Source organism: Canis aureus, chromosome X (genome assembly GCF_053574225.1).
Source record: "Canis aureus isolate CA01 chromosome X, VMU_Caureus_v.1.0, whole genome shotgun sequence".
NCBI lineage: Eukaryota > Metazoa > Chordata > Mammalia > Carnivora > Canidae > Canis > Canis aureus.
Window position 1 is genome coordinate 43,258,097 of NC_135649.1, and position 22,500 is coordinate 43,280,596.

A 22,500-nucleotide genomic window follows, 5' to 3' on the forward strand; every position below is an offset into this window, starting at 1 on the left:
CCACAGGACTGCCCTTCTCCTCACCAGTACAAGAACAATTTTACTTTTATAAGTACATATAACATATTTTACACTATCAAAGAGTGGCAACCACTTCATTGATCCCTCTCGGGGTCTTTGGATATTTCAAGAAAATCTCAATATTTTATTAAAATGTTTTTGCTGATGCCAGACTCTGCCGCTCCAATTTACCATTGCTGGAAGTCAACGAATTCTTCTCTCCCTGGATCCTGGCAAACTAGCACATCTGGCTCTTTTTGCTCAGGCCCCTGCCTCGATCTCCCAAGACTTCAGACATGCACAGGAGTTACAATGTCCTGTTTGGGGCAAGAGGAATAGTGTCTGTCCTTGAAAGCCGGTGAAAAAGCTCACCTGTGTCTTTATTATACTAAACTATTCCAACAGCTATAAATCAGAAATTAATCTGTAACATCTCACCGGTTTCTAAGACAGTAACCATTCCTTTCCAAAAGGTGCTTCAAAAGTGCTAGGTCTGCAGTTAAGGTGTTACAGGCATTTTTATATGAAAAATCCCAAGACAGTGTTCTGTACAGTTTTTTTTCTTTTTCACCACTAAGGTCATATAAACTTATAGTGCTTTTCTTAAGTTATTAATCACCAGAATACTAATAGTAAATCAGGGCAAAGCGTATCTTGGAACATGAGGGCCTCTTGTTTTGTTGAGTGACTCCTTCTGTGGAAAATTAAAATCTGTAGAAAGAAAAACTTGAACATTGCTGACCAAAATTGGTATGCTCTCCATGCACAGTGATGATTGGATCACTGCATCACAACAGAAGGGGAGTTGTGGTTTATTAACTTCATGAAAATAAATGATTAAAAACAAAAATTTCAGGTGAAAAAACGAACCAGGATAATAAAAACGTTAAAAACCATCTTGCAAGTGTTTTCTCTAAGAAAATAATTTCAGCCTTTAGCGTGGACCCACACCCAATTATCTAAGAAATTTATCATTGCAATTCATGCCACTTTGCAATATGGGAGAGAGTTGGAACAACTTTGTTACAATTATCTGTGGAGTGGTGAACCTTATTTCAAACAGATGTTAAGATCCCCTTGTGAGTTTAAAAAAAAAACACTCTCTTCCCAACCTCCCAGATTCTTAGCAATTCATGGTGGGGATGGGGTAAATATGCCAACTCATTTGCAATAGTTCTGATGCTGTTTTCAGAGAGAGCATTTTCCAAAAACCATCATTCTTGTAATCATTGTACAGTTCCCAAGATTAATGCATGTTAAAAAAATGAAAAGCCATTTCTCTCCTGGAAAATTTAAGAGTTCATTAGAAACATTAATTATTCTCCCACTGTTCTGATACTCCAATTCTATATCCTCTAATGATATCTGTACTGCAGTGTCTGAATGACCAATTACCTCAAAATTGCTTATAACCCAGATATACAGAATCATACATTATTACAGTAATTTTCCTCTATGAATTGTACCATTTGGTAAAATAATCTTCATCTCTCTGTTCTCATAATCACTCATCTTTCTCCTAGAATCACCTCTAAATGCAAATAAACTTCTCCATACGTAAACACCAAAGAGAACAGGCTGTTTTACCAGGGTAAATCTTTATCTCTGAATCTGTCCCAGTGAGAAGATCCACTTACCTCTTTTCAACGTTGCTGTGTCTCAAATATTTAATATACTTTTTGTACATGACATAGCTCTACCCTTCCCAGGATGTAGCCTTCTATTTCAGCTTAACGTGGCAAAAAATGGACTTACCTTCCTAACCTCATTGATACGTTGCTCTTAAATTTTTCTCCAGGGTGCTGCTTGTTGTATATATCCAATGTTATTATTAATCTCTTGATTTTTGTTTAGCCTCTACTACATTTTCCCTGATTAGTCCTTCTTGGATCCTATCTCAAAATTGCTTCAGCTACCATCTACAAATTTTATTTCCATTGCACATCTTCCTTAATTCTACACCTTCCACCTAAACTCTTCCTGGAGGGTGAAAGTTGCATCCAGTATTGATCTGAGCCCCTGTATTTACATATGTTTCCCTACACAATGGCAGAAAAGAATTTGGCGGGGAGTGGGGGGGGGGGACAAACTGATATGCATGCTCACTGGAGATGATTTTTTCATGGCAGATTGGTCATCATAACAACTTCACTAAGATCATTTAAAGCAATATGACATATTCTGCAAGAGTAGGAGATCTCTGCCCCAAATTTTGTTTGCCTTCATGTAGATAGTCTGACAGCCAAGGTTTGCTGATACTGAAGGAGCAGGGGAATGGAGAGAGCAGAGGGTTACCTAAAAGCATTTTGATTATTTTGGGAATACCAGCAGTGATTGTGAAGGGGCGAAGGTCAGTTCATGGAACTCTCCTACCCAAAATGAAGCGTCTCTTGCTGCTTGCAAGCCTCCCTGGGGTTACCTACCCTGATCCCAAATGCTATCCAACAAATTAGATTTCACAGCTCTGTGTGAGCCGGTATCCAGATGTAAATTCTTGTAAGCTAAAGGTAGTTTGTCCCATTATCTGGCTCAAATGATTCTCTGTTCTGTTTTCATGTGTCGACAAAAATTTTTTAAAGATTTTATTTATTTATTCATGAGAGACACACAGAGAGAGAGAGGGGCAGAAACACAGGCAGAGGAAGCAGCAGGCTCCATGCAGGGAGCCCGATGTGGGACTCGATCCCAGGACTCCAGGATCACACCCTGCGCTGAAGGCAGGCACTAAACCGCTGAGCCACCCAGGGATGCCCTGTTGACAAATTTTTAAAAATTAAGGGAACTGGATTATGGGGGCCTAATTAATACTGTCTAGTTGAAGTTATTTGTTTTATAGGAATACTGTCTAGGCTTAAAAACCCAAGCTACCGCTCTTTGCAGTGGTTGTCAAGCATTATTTGGCCATAAATATAAATGACAAACATTTTGAATTGTGGCTATTGCTACCATAGTTACAGAACTATTTTCCTATTCAGTACTCAGGTAGTTTAGAAAAAATATAATTGTGTTTGCTAGAAATGTACCAGAGGTTACACTCTCATGCATAATCAGTCCTGCAACCTCCTGTGAATATATCGAATGACATAGCCGTGCTCCCCACAGCAAGGTTGGGACAAGATGTTCAAATACAGTTTAACAACTTAGTGTGAATAGAACTAATTCATCTGTAAGTCTATGACCACCTGTCCAGGCTCAAAATCATCCTCTTCTTCAGGATAAAGTAGCTTCGAGAGAGCTTGCAGAGCTGAAACCGAAGAAATGGTTTCGATCTCCATATTTTCAGACCCTGGATTTTCGGTTTCCATATTTTCGGTTTCTGCATTTTCCGATTCCATATTTTCAGGTTCCATGTTCTGAGGAAGAAGATAATCAGAAAGAGATAGTTTGGTTTTCTGTTTCATTGACAACCAAAGATTAAATCAACCTTCAGCCTTTAAAGTAATCCTTACAGTTACATTTAGGGTAGGAATTCAGAGTACTTAAACATCTTGGAAGTGTCACAGACTTTAATGAATAGCCTGAGTAAAGACTATTGTTAATTATTTGGGCATAAATATAATAGGAATCTGTTCTATACCTCTGCTAATATTTTTTAAACATGATTTTATAAAATTAAGTCACAGGGAACACTTCTTTAGCACTGTTATTAAATGATCCACTACAATTCCTGCATTGTGCCTATAACAGTAATACAAAGGGACTCTCAAATGTGTGCTGGTACAAAATCACTTGTCAAAATCAATCTGCATACGGATGGTGCTTTACAAACCTTCTGTTTTATTATGTTTTACTATTATTTTGACTTTCTTTTTTAAATGAAAAACCTATCTTATTGCCTATAGGAGATGTCAAGGGTATGAAACAAATGTGAAATTGCCTTATACATCTAGCATAGAGGCAGTGTATTACAGTGGTTTAGAGTAAGGTGTCTGGAGTCCTGCTGCCTAGATTTGTATCTATTATTTACTTCCCAGCTCTTTGATGTTGGGCACATCATTTAAACTCTATACACCCCATTTTCCTCACCTGTAAAACAGGAATAATAGTGCTACCTCATAGAGTTGTTATAAGGATTAAGAAGCTTCATACATGTCAAAGAGCTGGGAACAGTGTCTGGCACATAGTAAGCGTGCAACATGTGTTAGCTATTATTGGTCCTTTAAAATTTTAATTTTACTGGGCATGAATATCACTTCTAATAATGATGTCAAATAAGTTAATGATAAAATTCATTATTACATTGGAAACTCATTAAATTGGAAAAGGTGAAATAAGTAGTGATAAAACAATCTTTTCTCATGGTATGACCTGATAGTCTGTTATGGAAATAAATAATTGACAAATTAAACACAAAGGCTCTTGTTTATATTTCAAAAGTTCTGTTGATTATCTGTTCATTAAATATTTACTGAACACTAAAAGCAAAAAGCTTATTGACACATTTTCTACCTTTGAAAACAAAAGAGGAAATGGATCCAGGTCTCAGACGCAGTGATATGAACAATACTTTGAGTTGAGATTGCACAAACAATGAAGCTTTTATAAAACAAATATAGCAGAAACTGTTTTATTATTCCAGCATTTCACACCTTACACAATTGTTGTGATGGCCTTATTATGCAATGCAGGTGAAAGAGTTTACTAAAATCTGAAAAGCTGTATAAAATTGTCATTGTTATTTGGCACATAGGGCCTGCACACACAGATACTTGATGATGAGGCTTGTGAGAGCTTAATGGTGGGCTGGTGAGAGGGGAATAAACTGGAACCAGCAAAGCTAACCCAGAAGAAGGGTATTCAGAAGTCCCAAATACAGTGTCTGAGGTAGCGATCAGAATTACTATTCATATATTTTCATCTGCTTGGCAGGGGCATGACAGCGGGAGTTTGGGGACATGAGCAATGTTTCAGGGCAGAAAGATAGAATAATCATGGTTACATGGAGGTCTGTTTAGGTAATCGGTGCCTAGAAGTGGTACATAGGTGGGGGTATAGGAAGTCTGTTTAGGTGAACAGTACCTAGAACCCTGGTCCATAGGTGGGAGTGTATAGGAGGCAGGGCCAATTGATTCTTGAGGATTACTGGGGAGTTGGCAGCTAGATGAAGGTTCAGAATAGGGCAGGGCTCAATGTTACAATTGGAAAAGAGAACTAGGCACTGAATCAAAGGCTTTCTCATGTTACTGGGTAGCTACATTATGAAGCAAGGCTGTTGTTCAGTGGGTACAGTGGATACTGGATTGAGGGAAAGCAGATTTATCCTAAATCCCTACCAGTTGGGAAGTAGCTCTGGCCTGGTTATCTGGTGAGAGGCAAGGCATGGGCAGTGGGAAGCCATCCCTGTAAGCTGAGAGTCTCAAAAGCCAGAGCTGGCATATAGTCAACAGTTTATGAATACTGAATGAAGTAGGATTAAATTCACACGAATATTGTATTTCAAAGTAGTCGCCTTGGAAGGTTATACGCTGATGTAAATTATAATATCAGTGTTCAAAATATTTTGGAGTTGCCTTCATATGTATCACCAAGAAAATAGGTATCATTATGGCATCACTCAGTTTGATTATACAACAGATTTGTCCCCAAGTGATTTCTAGATGTATTTAGATATTACATCTACTTTCAAAATATGAAGATTTGCTACTTTGAGGAGATTCAAGAGAATGTGCTATAGGCCTGAAAGTTATTCTAAAAGAGTATTTTGAAAAATAATTTGAGCAATAGCAAGAGCAAGTGGATAGACTCCCAAAGTGACTATTTTAAAGGGGATGCCACTTCTTGGGATGTATGTTTGATCATATAACAAATCATCCACAATAATTTATAGTAACACTCTACATAAATAAAGCACATTAGGAATTAGACTTCTTAAATTCTAAATTATGCTGGCATAAAATGGCATAGATTCTTCTGTAGCTAAAGGGGCATAGACATGTCATAATGAAATTGGCACATTAGCAAAAATATTTTTTACCATATCAACTCTAACAATAACCTGCACACACAAAATAATAAATCAAAACATTCTTGTTGATATTATATTTTGAGAAATGAATCACCAGTACTTTGTGAATAACTAATTATTTGAAAGGATCAAAAGAGAAAAACAGTGATGTGAATTTTTGGAAAAAAATATTATAAATTTAATGGAAATGCAGAGTCTATCACCTTTTTTAGAAGTCTAACAAATTAAAAATAATTTATTGAACTTTATTGAAAACATTAAAGTTTATTTGACAGAAACATCACATTGTAAAAACTAAAGCAAGATGCCTTTTTACAAACCATGCAGTATTATTCATTTATAAGGCTATCTTTTACCTGTAAATTTGAGATACATCAGGTTCATCTTAAACCTGGCAACCAAGGTCATTTATGATGTCACCCTAACCTAATTTTCTGCCACTCCTTATTCTCCTACATGCAATCTGTGTTCTGTTAAAAACTGAATTGCTTATTAAACATACCCCATGGGGCGCCTGCTTAGCTCAGATGGTTAAGCATGTCTGGGCCTTTATTTCCACTCTGGTCATGATCTCAGGTTGTGGGATTGAATGCCAGCTCCAGGCTCCCACCTCAGCGAGGAGTCTGCTTTGGATTCTTTCTCCCTCTTCCTCTGCCCCTCCTCCCCAAATAAGTAAAATCTTAAAAAAATACTCTATAATCTCCTGCCTTTGTACCCTAGAATGTATTCTTCCTTTTGCCTAGACTACCCAGTGTAGTGATTTTTTTTTAAAAAAAGAACATTCTAGAGCCCCATTGCCTGAATCTGGCATTGCCACATAAACAGGCCAAGAATAAATTGAAATTAAAGAAAATTTAAGTAATAGTTTCATTAAAAACAAAATATATTGCTAAATAAATTTGAGATTTGGTTATTAGAAAATAGATTTTCTAGGCCCTTTGTTTTTATTTCTCGCACTCTCCTTTGCTAGGCTAATACCAAAGGCAGAATTTTCCAGATAAAGCCTATGATTTGCCCACATCAACTTGAGCCATTGGGGCCTTCATACATAAAGGTATGTATGATTGGGGGAATCTCTCTTGGTACTAGCCACAAAGAGCTAAGGAGACAGACACTTCAGAAACGGCTCATTACAGAAACATAGAAACCAGTTAGGGAATAAACAAGCTCAACCAGGATGGCTCCAGACCCATGGCACTGAAGCAGTATCAGTAACCAGGGATTAAGTCTGACTCTGGTTGTGAGGGCTGGGGTCATTCCTTCTATATTATTTGCATCCATCCACAGTGTCAGTAGAGATGATTGACTTGAACTAAATGGAGAAAAATCTAAGTGAAATTAGTAAAAACCTTGAATAACAGACTACTCAAAGGCAAATGTTATATTAATTCAAGTATATATAGTAAATAAAACCAGGGAAATAAAGAATCATAGCTAGTATCCTTTGGGAACTTGTTTAATAGGTAAACACATACCCCTATGTAAAGCCCTGTTTATAGTTGAATGATCTCAAAGAATTCAAAATCCATTTACTCTCTTAAATTTGGCATTTCTCTGGCAACTTTATTCACATAATTCTTATTTAGCAATTTCTGAATTAAAATTCTTCTGAAAATACAAAAGTAAACATCATCTCTGCCTATGTCTGAATTAAATTACAGTATGTTGGCTAATTTCTTTTTTTACATTTTTGACAGCTATACATATCAATGATTATTAAAAATAATTCATTTTTTACTTTGTCTTTACAATACCAAGAATGATTTCCTTTTTTAGGTCTCAAACTTTCACTGCCATAAAATGTACCAAGTCATAAGTAACTATGAAGACTTAACAGGGTTTTTTTTTTATAAATTTAAAATATATTTAATAGGAAGATGATTTTTGAAAGTACCCGGAATATTTCATAAATGAGCCTCTTTTGAGAGCTTGTTTGGAGGTTCTAGCAGGGGAGCGCAGCTACTCGTATACCCTTGACCGAAGAACGGTCCTCCTCTATCGGGGATGGTCGTCCTCTTCGACCGAGCGCGAGCGCGCAGCTTCGGGAGGGACGCACATGGAGCGGTGAGGGAGGAAGGGGACACCCGCCTAGCCAGCCAGATCAGCCGAATCAACCCTGGCGATCAATGGGGTGACAGATGTCGCAGCCAGATCGCCCTCACATCCAATGAGCCTCTTTTAATACTTCCTCTATTACAATTTATTTTAGACAAACTCAATACACTTGGCATTTTTTTTCTCTTTAATCCTCATTCTCTACCTCTATCTAAAAAGGACCTGAGACAGCAAATTTTCCTTCAGTGCTTTGAAATTTTCTCCCTAAGTCAACAGGCCAGTGATTAATTTCTTTGGGAAACAGTTTCTGTTCTGAATCCTTGTCAGAACAGGAAGCTCTTAGGAGAAATGACCCCTACCACTCTGGTCAAATTCTGTTCTCTCCCCTTTGATTTTATTTTATTTCATTTTTGACACTGTTTCTTACCTTTTGACAGGTATAGTCCAACGACTATAATACTTACTCGCCTGATCCACCCTCGGTGAGCCTGGGTGAGTAGCAGGCTCACAAGTAGTCTTCGCACACGGCGCTTCAGCCCACTTAAGTGCCGTCTGACTGCTTCTCGGTCCTCAACGGATCTGACCAACGTCCGTTGGAACCCTCAGGCCACAATGTTCAGGTTTGCGCAAACAGGCCATTGTCCATGTAGAAAGTGGCACGGGCCAATATTCTTTCAATTTGAACAGCATTGTACCCCTTAATATATATATATATATATATATATATATATATATATATATATGAATATATATGACAGATTTGTATATTTAATATATAAATACAGATATATATTTATCTCTATATATACAGATATATATATATATATATATATAATCTCCCAACCAAGCCCCTCTGGTAAATGATGCCTGTGTATGTAAAACACAAGGAACAGTGGGTTATCTGGAGCACCCAGATCTACCTATAAGGGCACAGTTTTCACTCTCAAATTAGTGTTACAACCATTTGTATGTGTGAGTTGACAAAGGGCATTGAGAAGCCTTCATGTGTTCATTTTGGCCTTCAGATGGTCGAACAGCATCTATTCCCTAGTATTGTAAAACCGTCCCACCTCTCACAACCTGAATAGATTTGAGTTTTGTTAAAGCTGCCTCCGGTTTCTAGTGTCTAGGTCAGGGGAACTTAGGGAAAAGGTCTGTTCTACTTGTTACTTGTGGCTTTTGGGGGTATCTTTTCAGAGTTAGAAGTACTCTAGAGTTCTCCTTAGTTTTTCCGATAGACAGGGTGTTTGTGGACCCTTTCTTTCCCCTTCCTAAGGTTCAGGTTTTCTCACCTGGGTCAGTTTTCGGGTCGCTGGCTGGGCGGAAAACAGCGGAGAGCTCCGCGTCTCTCTGTTGCCTAGGTAACAGTTTTGTTGCCCCCTCCACTCACCACCTCCCGGGTTCCCGCTTGACTTTCCTGGCCAATCACAGAAGAGTTTCCTTTGAAACAACACCAGAACCAACCAATCCGAGCGCGCTCCAGTCAGGGTCAATGGCCGCCCTCTCGGTTTAACTAGGTGGACCCCAGTGAAGTGTCTCTCAGCGTCACTCCAGCAGCAACCTGCCTGCTGTAGAGGCCGGTTTTTTTTTTTTTTCTGGTGGGATTAGGCCCAGGCCCGCCTCTCCGACCGCTTAGACAGTCTCGGAGGTCCTCCCCATTTCTTTTGGATTCCTGACTGCGAGCGGCGCAGCGGCGGCAGGCAACAGGGTAAGTTTGCGGGGTTTTCGTTGGTCCCAATCCTCAGCGGGCTCGCTCATCTTTGCACTTTTCCTGCAAGTCAATTCCAGACTGGACAACTGATCCCGTGGATCTGGGACATTGGTGGTGGGATGAGAGGCTCGGTGGCCCGGGGGTTGAGAAGGTTTTGCTGCAGCTCTGCACGCGCTCCCCACGCCCCCTCCCCGCCCCGCGACAGAGGCACGTGTTGTGGTTCCGTCCTAGCTCAGCGTCTCTCTGTGTGCATGCATGTATGTGTATACACCCGCGCGCGCAGGTAAGGGGGTACCGCGCTTCTTTGCCTCAGCTCAGCTTGTGTGTGAGGGGAGGTGTGTAGGATAGGATCGCGCTTCTCCTCAGCTTAGCGCGCGCGCGCGCACGCGGGGCGTGTTTGTGTGTAAGGTGGGATCGCGCTTCTTTTCCTCCGCTCAGCGTGTGTGTGTGTGTGTGTGTGTGTACGGTAGGGTAGGGTAGGGTGGGATCTAACTTATTTTCCTCTGCTGTGGTGGGCAAGACTTCTGGCGCCTGAAGGGGGGAGAGCATCCCTGCTGCCGCTAGAACTACAGTCCCACTCGCAGTAACAGAGGGGACCCGGCGCCCTGCTTTTCCCGCCTTGGAGCGGAGAAACGCAGGCGCGCCGCCCGCTTGCCACTGCTTGGCAATCTGAGTGTCTTCACTTCACGTAGAAGTACAGTTGTGACACGGGTTTCACGTAAATTCCGTGGTTTGGTTTTGAACAAAAGGGGCAAAAGGGGATGACATAATAAGCATTTGGACTTTTCGGAACTGATTAGTTGCGTTGGATTGTGGGGCCCCTAATTTGTTATTTGAGCGTTGTGGGCAAAGAGCGATAGAATGGTTTTAATGGATGGTTACATTTGGTTAGCCAGCGATTGGAATTCGATTAATGAGTTCACTAAATTGCTTTCCTTCTTTTGGCTATCATGGTTTTCCAGCTTCCATCTTATCTGGTGAAGGCGACAGTGAAGCCTGAATAATTGGTCCATTCTACTTGTTATTAGCACAGCGAACAAAATAAATCGAGGTATAATGTTTAAGTTATTAGCTAAAAGTAAAGTTACTGGCTTTTTGGCCAAATTAATTATACCACAATACCCCTTATGACTATAGATGATTGGAGTTTAAGTGTCTTAAATTTTATTTCCCTAGAAATTTGTGGAACTTAGGTTTATATGCTCTTTTTTGATTGCTTTTTTGTTACTATTCTGCCTCATTGTGCAGTATTCTAAGTAATGCCTAGCTAGTACTTTTCAGACCTTTTTGCTGTAACCACAGTAAGAAATTAATTTTATGTTGTGACCTAGTATATACATATACAATATATAATTGACAGTCATTTCACAAAACAATACTTAACTACATGCAATTTACTCTGATTATATCCATTATATGTGTGTGTGTGTGCGTATTTTAATGTAGACCACAACCCACTAATGAATTTTCATTCAGTTTGAAAAATATTGGCTTTCTATCTTTGGTTTTCAAACGTATGTGTTTAGGAATCACACAGGATGTTTGTCACTCTTGGAGAGGAAGAAAATTTTTCTCTGACCCTCAAGATTCTTCTAGGTGGACTAAGACTTAAATTGTCATGAGACAGATTAAGAGGAGAAAATCAATGTAATTTTGTACATAAGGGGAATGAATCTACAGGTGAAATTCCAGACAAGCAAAAGGAGGTATATATGTTATCCTGAACTAAGGAGAAAAAGTGGTCTGGGATTTCAAAGGGAAGGAACACAACTCGCTAGAAGATGAAAAAGAGTAAATGTTTGGTAAATAAAGGTTTTCTGGGCTATTCAGAAATCATAGGACATAGAGAGGACTTTAACCAAACAGGCTTTGCTAGGTTCCTTCCTGTCTACTTTGCCTAGTTCATATTATAATGTTATCTATGCTCATAGCTCTCTTGCTGGAACAGGTCCTTTATCTAAAATCTTTCGGGCAGCTGTGTGTGTGCATGGGGGTGGGTGGTGGGGTTAGTTTCTTCCTGAGTCTTTGGGCTTTGTTTTCTGCTCAGCATAATCTTTGGTCCAAGTCGCTCATCTTGAGGATGCCTGCCTTTGGCCCCTAAATTGCAAATGCAGTTTTCCCTGGCTCCAGGTTGTGTGTGTCTGTGGTGGGGAAGGTGGTTCATAGAATATATTTGAAGGGCTTGGTACAGTGCCAGATGTACAAATATTCAATAAATAATAGTTTACTTCTTGGGAAACAAATGCTATTCATCTTTGGGGATACAATTGCCCCTAGCAAGGTGGAATCCAGTGCTAAGCACTGTTTTCCCCAGGATTTAAGAGGTAGGCAAGTAGGGGATGAGCCCTGGATCTGAGGTGAATCTTAGAGTACTTGAATTCCATGGAGAATTTTGTAAATACAGAAACTTAGAGATAGAACACAAACATTACAGCATTTCCGTGATTAGCCCAGGATCACATTGTCAATAAATGGATCTCAGCAATAGAACTCACTTAATCAAGTGTAATATTCTTGATAGCAGGTCAGATCTAGAGGCAGAAGTGTAATATTCTTGATAGCAGGTCAGATCTAGAGGCAGAAGTTTAAACAAGTCAGAGAGCTCTGACTTGCAGAGGCTATAGAATTTCTGGCTTTTGACTACTAACTTGAGTGATCTAAACAATAAAAAATACACCTAAAAGTTTATAGCTATGAAAAAGAGATTTAGTTTAGCTAATTCTTCTATAATATATAGAACAACTGTCTGAAAACACTAAGTACGTAATTTTTAAGCCAGCATTAAAAGAAATTAAAGATGAAAAATTTCCTCCAATTCTACAGCAAAAAATATAACTGTTATTTCTGTTCCCTCCTATTTTATTCATATGTACCCATATTTTAAAAAAAGATTTTATTTATTTATTTGAGAGAGAGAGTGAGTGAGTGAGTGAGAGAGTACAAGCAGGCATAGGGGCAAAGGGAGAGGGAGAAGCAGACTCGCCACTGAGCAGAGAGCCTGAGGACATGGGCTCCATTCCAGGACAAAGGCAGATGCTTCACTGACTGAGCCACCCAGTGGCCCCATATGTACCCATATTTTTAAATTCTCTTAATCCTTGCTTATATAGATAGGTTTTGTTCCTTTTATTTAATACTTTTCTGGGAATTTTTTTCTATGTGGTTGATTGTTTTCCTTTTTTAAATTTTATTTATTCATGAGAGACAGAGAAGCAGAGACATAGGCAGAGGGAAAAGGAGCCTTCTCGTGTGGAGCCCAATGCGGGACTCGATCCTAGTACCCTGGAATCATGATCTGAGCCAAAGGCAGACACTCAAACACTGAGCGACCCAGGTGCCCAGGTTGATAGTTTCCAAATTTTTTATTAGTAAAAGCATACTAATGTTCCATAGGAGTGAGATGGCCATAATTTACTCAGTCTAACCACAGAAAATTCATTTCCAGTAATTTCATGTTATCAATAACATTAGGGTATCCCTGGGTGGCTCAGCAGTTTGGCCCCTGCCTTTGGCTTGGGGCGTGATCCTGGGGTCTCGGGATCTAGTCCCTGCATCGGGCTCCCTGCATGGAGCCTGCTTCTCCCTCTGCCTGTGTCTCTGCCTCTCTCTCTCTCTGTCTCTTATGAATAAATAAATAAAATATTTTTTAAAAAATAGCACTATAAAGTTTGGGTTATTTAAAATCATTTATATAATTTTTACCTTCCATGAAACTCAAGAGGAATCCTAACAGGAAGGCCAGGGATCTAGACCTGAGATGCTAGTTTTTGTCCCCAATTAGATGTATGAATTTACCTGTCTAGCTTTCTGTTGCCAGAGCAGCAGTGATCAACCATAATATCTATTGTACATATGAATTAGACTGGATGCATTTTTTAACTAATAGGTATAAACATTTTCAAAATGATTTACTTTACAAGATATGTGAACCATAGCAGATTTGAGCAGATTCAAGTGCCATAATAACACTCAGGCTGATTAGCTTTCCTTATGAATATATTTTCCAAAGATTGTATGAGTGCATATTCATTTGTAATTAAAAAAATTTTTTATAAAGGAGCCAATTAAATTGGGAGAATAAAAGCTGTAATTGGCCTTTATTAGTGCATCTCCCTTTTCAAAGCACACATATTGTCTTATTTTCTGCCATTCTAAAACATTAACTAGTCCTTCTTTTTTTAGAATTATAAAGTATTTCAGACAAAAGTACAGAGACTATTCTACACCATCATCCATGTACCAACCAAAGATGTAATGGTTGTTAAGATTTTGCCATATTTTCTTTAGGTTATGTTTTTTAAAGAACTAAAACATTATAGCTAACTCTTTGTACCCCTTCCCAGTCTCATTTCCTTCCTATCCTGGAGAAAATTGTTCTTCTGAAGTTGTTATATATTTTTCTATGTATGTTTTTACGTGCGTTCAAATGTGAAAGGCCATAAATGATTTGTAATCTATTCTTTTGTATGCCCTTTAATATTTACATACAATGTACCATATTTGTCTTCTGCAACTTACTCTTCTGCAACTTTTTTGGGTCACCATTGTTTTTGAGATTTATCCAAATGGCTAAATATAGATAAAGTTTGCTTTTATTGCTGTATTCTATCATGTAACTATGCCACTTAAGAAAAATATCCCTATTGTTATTGAACATTTAGGTAGTTTTGAGTATACAAATATTCATATAAGTCATACAAATACTGTATGATTCTAATATGAAGTTCCTAGAATAGACAAATTCATAGAGACAGAAAATAAAATAGAGACTACCAGAGGCTGTGGGAGTGGGGAATGGGGAGTTATTTTTCAGTGCCAAACTCTGTATTGGCATTGAAAAGGTTTTGTAAGTGGATAGTGGTGATAGTTGAACAACATTGTGAACATACTAAATGCCACTGAACTGTATGCCTAAGATGGTTAAAATGATAAAATATACAATATTTTACCACAGTCAAAAATGGCAAACATAAGAATTATGCTTATTCTTCAAAGGCATATACTTGATGCCATGGTTTTGGTGGAATGAAGCACTGAGAAAAGTGAGATTTATTTTTTATTTTTTTTATTATTATTTTTTTAAATTTATTTTTTATTGGTGTTCAATTTACTAACATACAGAATAACCCCCAGTGCCTGTCACCCATTCACTCCCACCCCCCGCCCTCCTCCCCTTCTACCACCCCTAGTTCGTTTCCCAGAGTTAGCAGTCTTTACATTCTGTCTCCCTTTCTGATATTTCCCACACATTTCTTCTCCCTTCCCTTATATTCCCTTTCACTATTATTTATATTCCCCAAATGAATGAGAACATATAATGTTTATCCTTCTCCGACTGACTTACTTCACTCAGCGAGATTTATTTTTTAAAATAAACTTTAAGTTATATTAGCCAGATCTATTTTTCCTTGTAAAATGATAGTTTTTTTGAAATTTTTAAATGACTACTATTATTTACATGCTTGTGTAAGGTTTTTTTGCATACTGTGCTTCAGAAGTCTCTGGGGTCTTTTTGTTTGTGTTTTGCTCTACTTCTCCAGTATTTTGGGGAGGATTCATCTGGGTATGCCTTTGAGGCTTTCTTTTTGCATTTGAATGCCGTTCTTCCTTTGTTTCTTTGATTAGCTCTCAAGTGTTTTACTCTCTTTCTTCTCCCCATAACACTGTTCTTCCCCTTTCTCCCAACCCCCATCCCCACTCAGTGCTCTGCCATCTTGGGTCATCTCTGCCCAGATGCCCAGTTTCCGAATAGCCATGCCTTCTATTTGGGTCTCTGTCTTCCACGTCTGCCCACTCATAAGTTTCCCTCCTGCACACATACACCCTGCTTGCTCTTTCGTCTTTCTCAGGGCTTCCAAGATTCTTCCTCTCTCCAGTCCTTCTGCCCTTTGATCCCACCTCTAGTCTCTTCCCTTTTCCAATTTTGTAAGGGCTGTAGGCATTTACTAAGAAAGAGACCTGTTTCATGGCAATTTATAGTCTTCTACAATGTTGTACTTTTCATATTTGGAAAGTTGGTCTTAATTTTGGTATTTTTTTAAAGAAAATTTTTTTCTGACTCTTAAAAAAATAGGATTCTGACCTTATAGCTTTGATATATTATTGGATGAAGGAGGAAAAAAGAACTTAATGTGAAAGAAAATTGGTAAGTTATACTGCTTAAGATGTTTAATATGAACTCATAGCTAATGTACCATTTTCAGTAACCCTGTATTTTATTGTGGCATAAAATAAAATGATCATCATTACAATTGTGATTCCTTCCTATTTCCCTTAAAAATGGCTGGGCAAATTTTACCTGTCCCTCTCCATTTCTCTTCTGGGGACTCAAACATTTAGAATAAAACATTAGTAACTCAGTTTCTAATTCTAGAGTTGGCATCCATAACTATTCAGTGGCAAGTAAAGCACCTACTATACTTGGAGGCTTACATTTTTCTACTTTCTGGGAGGCTTTCATGGTGGAACAAGGAGTTTCTTCAGTGAATTTGTATTTTCCTTTGCTTTTCTGCCTCTCTCTTTAGGTTTTGGTAATTAATGATATGTTAAAGAATCATACATGTTATCAGACATTGCTATTTATAGAGATGGCTTTATAACGTGACTAATCATGCCAGATCACTTAGTCATGAATTTTTAAAAGATTTTATTTATTTATTCATAAAAGACAAACAGAGAGAGGTAAAGACATAGGCAGAGGAAGAAGCAGGCTCACTGTGGGGAGTCTGATGCAGGACTCAATCCCAGGACCCTTGGGATCATGACCTGAGCCAAAGGCACAATCAACCACTGAGCCACCCAGGTACCCCTAGTCATGATGTTCTTGAGGTGAAGTGAATTAGTGGAACTTGATGGTTGTCAAGTAACCAGACAGGTTAGGGGGAATGTTGCCTCCAAGGAAGAATAGTCTATTTGCTTCTGAGAAGGTAGGAAACAGTTTTAAAATTTCATGGTTGAGCTTCTATGCTAGTCACTGCTTGACCATCATTTCTTCAAGTGATGTCAGGGAATAATGGCATGAATGATTCCCCCAAATCATTTATACTTTATGAGACAGAAGCCTCTAAACATTTGTGCTGAAATAGCTTATTATAGGTACTCAAGCTTGAGTTTATTTTGTTTCTGTCATTGAGATAGAGACTCGTCTTTCTAATAATGCATTGCTTATGCTAATATCAAAATGTAAGTATTGTGACCATTTCCTTCACTTGGCCTTGGGGAAGTGATTTAGTATTTCAGAGACTCAGTTTCCTCAACTATAGAATGGAGATCAAAATGCCTTCATGATTTGTTGTGGGTAATTGGAAGATAAGGAGTTTCTGATTTGATAAATGCTATCTTTTATCTTTTCCCCCTTTATATTACATAAGAGATTCAAGAACTTAAGTGGTAAAAGATGTGTCCTAAAATGACCTACCATAATTTGTTGGCCCCATTCAGTTTTTCTACGACCCAGAATACTCCTAGGACCAATAAATGATGATAGGTAATACATAGGATAATCTCCATGCTGATAAATTAGATAGATGTATGGTAATTTTTTGAATTGTAATTTGAAATCCAATTTATGTTCACTCCCTGGGCCAGCTACGAGAGGGCTGATATCTCTGATTTGCTGATCCTTCACGGACAGTGAGGAGAACCCCAGCATTACATACTGGAAAGCTTTCATACAGCACTTTACATTAAATTAAATCAGACAAGGAGGGCCCTTTATAAACTTATTGTTAAAAAACATTTTGGTTACTCATTTAGCAGAACTGCCCGAATTGTAGAGGTGAGCACACCGAGGTTCCAGTGCATTTAAGTGACTAGTGCAGTCTTATGGGCAGGACTCATTGAATGTTTTTTTTTTTCCTATCCAATTGTTGAGTTAATTCAGTAAGCCCTATTGAGATTGGACTGTCCTGGCAGGGAGCATCTGCCCATTTCTAGGAACTTTTTCAATGAGTTCTAATGATTTATGGGGGCCTAGTAGGTTTTCTGCAGAAATCCTTTACCAACCAGTATTTCTTTCTTAGAACATGTGTGCTTGTGTTTAAGGCATCCAAGATAGAACTGTAAGCTGGGCTCAACATAAAAAGCTGTAGTTTTGTCAACTTAAAGCTCCTATAGTCAGGCAGTGTGGATGAAGAGAAATTGAGGTTGGCTGGAGGAACTCATCATGACAGAGACAGCTATTTCCACTCATAGCCATGTATAGGGAGTATAGACTTGTTTTCCACTTTTTCTTTTTCTTTTTAATTTTTAAAATATTTTATTTATTTATTCATGAGACACAGAGAGAGAAGCAGAGTACACAGGCAGGGGGAGAAGCAGCCTTCATGCAGAGAGCCTGACATGGGACTAGATTCGGGGACTCCAGGATCACGCCTGGGCCAAAGGCATCCGCCAAACCGCTGAGCCACCCAGGCGTCCATGTTTTCCACTTTTTAATAAAACAGTGATATACATAGGGAAGCTAAAGTGTGCTAAGGTCTTGTTTGTTAAAAAAAATAGGGAATACGGATTAATTTCAGACTGTTAGAAAAACATGAATGTAGATCTGTATGTTACAAAGAAGAATTCAAGAAAAAAACTCATACAAATTAATAGAATATGCAACTTACAAGCATGGGAAAAATAAAAGGAATAGGGAAAATTCCATCAATTCAAATATGCAGACAAAGATAAAAGATGTATACTCTGGCAAATCAAAAACACAAAATAAGATGGAAGAAGTAAGTCTAAGTATATGGGTAGTTACAATAAATGTAAATAAATTAAGCTCACTTATTAAGAGACCCTTAGATTGGATTTAAAATTTTGCAGTTTTGCTATTTACAAAAACTATACTTAAAATGACTCAGAAAGTTTGAAAACAAAGGGATGGAAAAATATACATGAGGCAAATACCAACCAAAAGAAAAATTGTGAGGCAGCCTTAATGTCATACAAAATATGATTTAAGGCAGTTTAATAATAAACAGACATTTCACAGTAACTAAAGGAAAAAAATCTTCAAGAGGCTATTGACTATGAACCTATGCCGTAACCACATAGTCTTGAAATATATAAAAACAAAAAGCAATGGGATTATAAAGAGAAGTTGACAATCCCTAATAATAAAGGAAGACTTTTAAAACACTTTTGTAGAAAATGGTTAAGGAAAACAGATTGAAAAATGAAAAAGCATAATATGAAAGATTTAAGATCTAAATGGAATGGAAGGGAGAGAATCTTTGATGCCAAATTTTTAATGACAAAAATGCATTTTTAGTTCAAATGTGAATTTTTTTTCAGATTTTTTAGGTAGGAAAAATTTTAAGCTACATGCTACATTCAACAGGAAGATTCTTAAATTAATTTAAAAAGAATAGCAAGTCTACAAATACAAGGGGACAGGAAAAAAAAACATGCCACCTTTGATGACTACCAGAAAAGCCTCCTTTGGCCTGCAATGTGACATTGATGACAATACCTAAATCTGAAAGTATCAATTTCTATTACAGTCTCAAAACCAAAGTTTGGCAACAATTTTTTGACATTTATATTACCATATATATTTATATATAATAAATGTATAATACATATAACTATATATCATATAACAGTAATCTATTATTATAATATAGTTTATAATAACATAATAATTAAAACCTCAGGAAAGTGGTACCCTTGGGGAATGTAAGAGTAAATACAGCAAAAACTCTTACTCTGCTCAAGATGCCTTTCTGTGCCTTCTAGGACTGACTTCTTACACTTGAAATATTACACTTTGACCATTTGAGGCTTACATTTAATAAGTTTTAACATGTGTCTAATAATAATGATAAGCATGTAGTAACTAAGACATTAAAATAAATATTGTCCTTCAGAATTACCCTTGGGTAGATGTTCACTTACATCCATGACACAAATACTACTCAAGATACCATATGTCATCAACTTTAAGAGGTACAGCTTTTCATATTTTAGACCTCTCTGAAATTGAATGAGTCTGAACAGTCGATGGTGTTTTACAGTCCCTTTTGGCCAGGCAGAAGTTGAGTTGTTCCTGTGTGCACATGCAATATCAAAATGTCTAGGATCAAAACTCGCATAATAGGTGGTTTGGGTGGAAATCCTGAGACAACGGGGGATCACCTTTAACTCCTAGAAACCAGTGGTTGTGGGCAGAGAATGGTGGAAATGGTTAACCAGATCTAGTTACTGATTTTGCTGAAATGAGAGACAAAAGGGCACTAGTCTACATATTTGCAAAGCTGACTTGAAAGCATAGTTCAGTGGCTTTTAGTTCTCTTAATGAGTTCTTTTGCTGTATTTATGTAATCTTACATTCCCAAGCATACCACTCTCCTGAGGTTTTAAATGTTATGGTACTATAAATGATGTTTTAATAGCATATTATTATATAGTTATTTATTATATATTTATGATATAAAGTTATATGATAATATCAAAAAGTTGACCTAAAAAACTCACTGTTGTCATCATGGCTTTGATACTGTGTCAGCAGTGCTCCTGGTGGCACGGAAGACATCAAAAATTTGAGTTGAAAATTGGATTTTGAATAGTTTTTTCCCAAGGTATGCATGTTTGATTAAAATCTGTCGGGGATCCCTGGGTGGCGCAGCGGTTTGGCGCCTGCCTTTGGCTCAGGGCGCGATCCTGGAGACCCGGGATCGAATCCCACGTCGGGCTCCCGGTGCATGGAGCCTGCTTCTTCCTCTGCCTGTGTCTCTGCCTCTCTCTCTCTCTCTCTCTGTGACTATCGTAAATAAATAAATAAAATTAAAAAAAAAATCTGTCTACACTGGGATCCCTGGGTGGTGCAGCGGTTTGGCGCCTGCCTTTGGCCCGGGGCACGATCCTGGAGACCCGGGATCAAGTCCCACGTTGGGCTCCCGGTGCATGGAGCCTGCTTCTCCCTCTGCCTGTGTCTCTGCCTCTCTCTCTCTCTCTGTGACTATCATAAATAAATTAAAAAAAATTAAAAAAAAAATAAAATCTGTCTACATTGAGAAGAAGTCTTTCAAGAAGTATACAAAAATTTAAATGAGAAGAAGGAATTGTGACAGGTTTTTTTTTTCATACTGGTGCATAAAGTAATGGGGCTCTTAATTTTGATGAAATATTTTTTGAAACTGAATTCTTAGAATTGCCTTTCAGAGCTATTGTTTAAAAACTGATCTTTAGACACATCCCATTTTATAAATCTTGACTCAGAATTATAAGTACACAATGATTTTCCCTTAACACTTTAAAGATATTCCATCATCTTCTAACAGTTATTGCTGCTAATGAAGAGCCTTCTGTCAAACCGGTTATTACTCCTTATTAGGGAAATATGTTTTTTTCTCTCTGGAAATGTTCAGATTTTCTTCTCTATATTTAATATTCTAGTGTTTCAATATATTGTATATAAAGGGTGTGCTTGTGTGTGTGTGTGTGTGTGTGTGCGCGCATGTGTGTGTGTTGGCGGTGGGGAGGGGTTGTCTGCTTGCACCTGGTGGCCTTTTTAATCTGCGGACTCATTTTTCTTCAGTTCTAGCAAACTCTTTTATGAACTCTTTCAGTATTGTCTTTGCCATTCTATATATTTCCTTCTGATATTCTTTCTGGATATATATTGAAGATGTTCTTTTGTTTTCTTATCTCTTAATTTCTCTCTTCTTTCCCATCACTTTCTTTGGTCTGTATTCTGGTGGATATCTTCTGTTCTCTCTTCTAGTTCATTGATTTTTTTTTCCTCATCAATTGTGTCTAGTTTACTTAGATCTCTCTTGAGTTTTTTATTTCTAATAGTGATATCTATTTCTTGGATACTCCTTGGTTCTTTTTCACATTCACTTGTTTGTTTTATGGATATTATTTCCTTCCTTTTTTAAAAAGATTATTTATTTATTTATTCACGAGAGACACACAGAGAGAGAGGCAGAGACATAGGCAGAGGGAGAAGCAGGCTCCATGCAGGGAGCCCGATGTGGGACTCGATCCCGGGACTCTAGGATCATGCCCTGGGCTGAGGGCAGGCTCTAAACCGCTGAGCCACCCAGGGATCCCTGATATTATTTCTTTCTTGAGCTCTTTTTTTTTAAGATTTTATTTATTTATTCATGAGAGAGACAGAGAGAGAGAGGCAGAGACACAAGCAGAGGGAGAAGCAGGCTCCATGCAGGGAGCCCGACGTGGGACTTGATCCCGGGTCTCCAGGATCATGCCCTGGGCTGAAAGTGGCGCTAAACCACTGAGCCACACAGGCTGCCCTCTTGAGCTCTTTAGACATATTAAATATATACTTCTTTTTTTTTTTAAAGATTTTACTTATTTATTCATGAGAGACACACACAGAGAGGCAGAGACATAGGCAGAGGGAGAAGCAGGCTCCTCACAGGGAGCCCAATGTGGGACCCGATTCTGAAACTCCGAGATCATGCCCTGAGCCGAAGGCAGGCACTCAACCATTAAGCCACCCAGGCATCCCTAAATATATACTTCAATGTGACATTCATTTTGCTCTGTTATCTCTAATTCCTTGAATGAGAATTTTCTTTTTTTATGGCTAGACTACTTACTTTGTTGTTTTATAATTCTTATCAATGAGTTAATTCTCTGGGGGCTTTTTCTGACCTTGTGTGACCTAGGAAGTGGATGAGGCACCTCCATTACATGAGGTCCTGAGCAACCTACTTGAGCCTTGAAGGTTTCATCAGCTCCTAATCAGTTTTATTTTATTTTATTTTATTTTTTTAGCTCCTAATCAGTTTTAATGTTAGCATTTTAGCTT

The 22,500-nt window shown here is 38.1% G+C and overlaps 2 protein-coding genes across 13 annotated transcripts in view; one reads left to right on the top strand and one right to left on the bottom strand.

The window, feature by feature from the left end:
* The window catches only part of DNAAF6 (dynein axonemal assembly factor 6), a 42,166-nt gene extending 32,705 nt beyond the window's left edge, over window positions 1-9,461 (bottom strand). For 2 of the 4 annotated variants that reach the window (XM_077890016.1, XM_077890019.1), the window contains exons 1-2: window positions 9,313-9,461; window positions 3,183-3,353 (exon numbers count right to left, since the gene is read on the bottom strand). In XM_077890016.1, coding sequence (XP_077746142.1) covers window positions 3,183-3,350 — 168 coding nt within the window. In that variant the 5' untranslated portion in view covers window positions 3,351-3,353; window positions 9,313-9,461. Of the gene's footprint in view, window positions 1-3,182; window positions 3,354-8,447; window positions 8,625-9,312 lie in introns of those variants that run through there. The other 2 variants (XM_077890018.1, XM_077890017.1) reach the window with 2 other exon arrangements.
* NUP62CL (nucleoporin 62 C-terminal like) overlaps window positions 1-22,500 on the top strand; it is a 94,564-nt gene that overhangs the window by 10,137 nt on the left and 61,927 nt on the right. For 2 of the 9 annotated variants that reach the window (XM_077890012.1, XM_077890015.1), the window contains exon 1: window positions 9,578-9,728. The exons of 2 other annotated variants lie outside the window; for them this stretch is intronic. Coding sequence is in view for 4 of the 7 variants with exons in the window: in XM_077890010.1 (XP_077746136.1) it covers window positions 9,983-10,014 (32 nt within the window). In the remaining 3 variants the exon portion in view is untranslated. Of the gene's footprint in view, window positions 1-6,935; window positions 7,020-8,457; window positions 8,641-9,577; window positions 9,729-9,895; window positions 10,015-10,406; window positions 10,426-22,500 lie in introns of those variants that run through there. 5 more of the 9 variants (XM_077890011.1, XM_077890010.1, XM_077890007.1 and 2 more) reach the window with 5 other exon arrangements.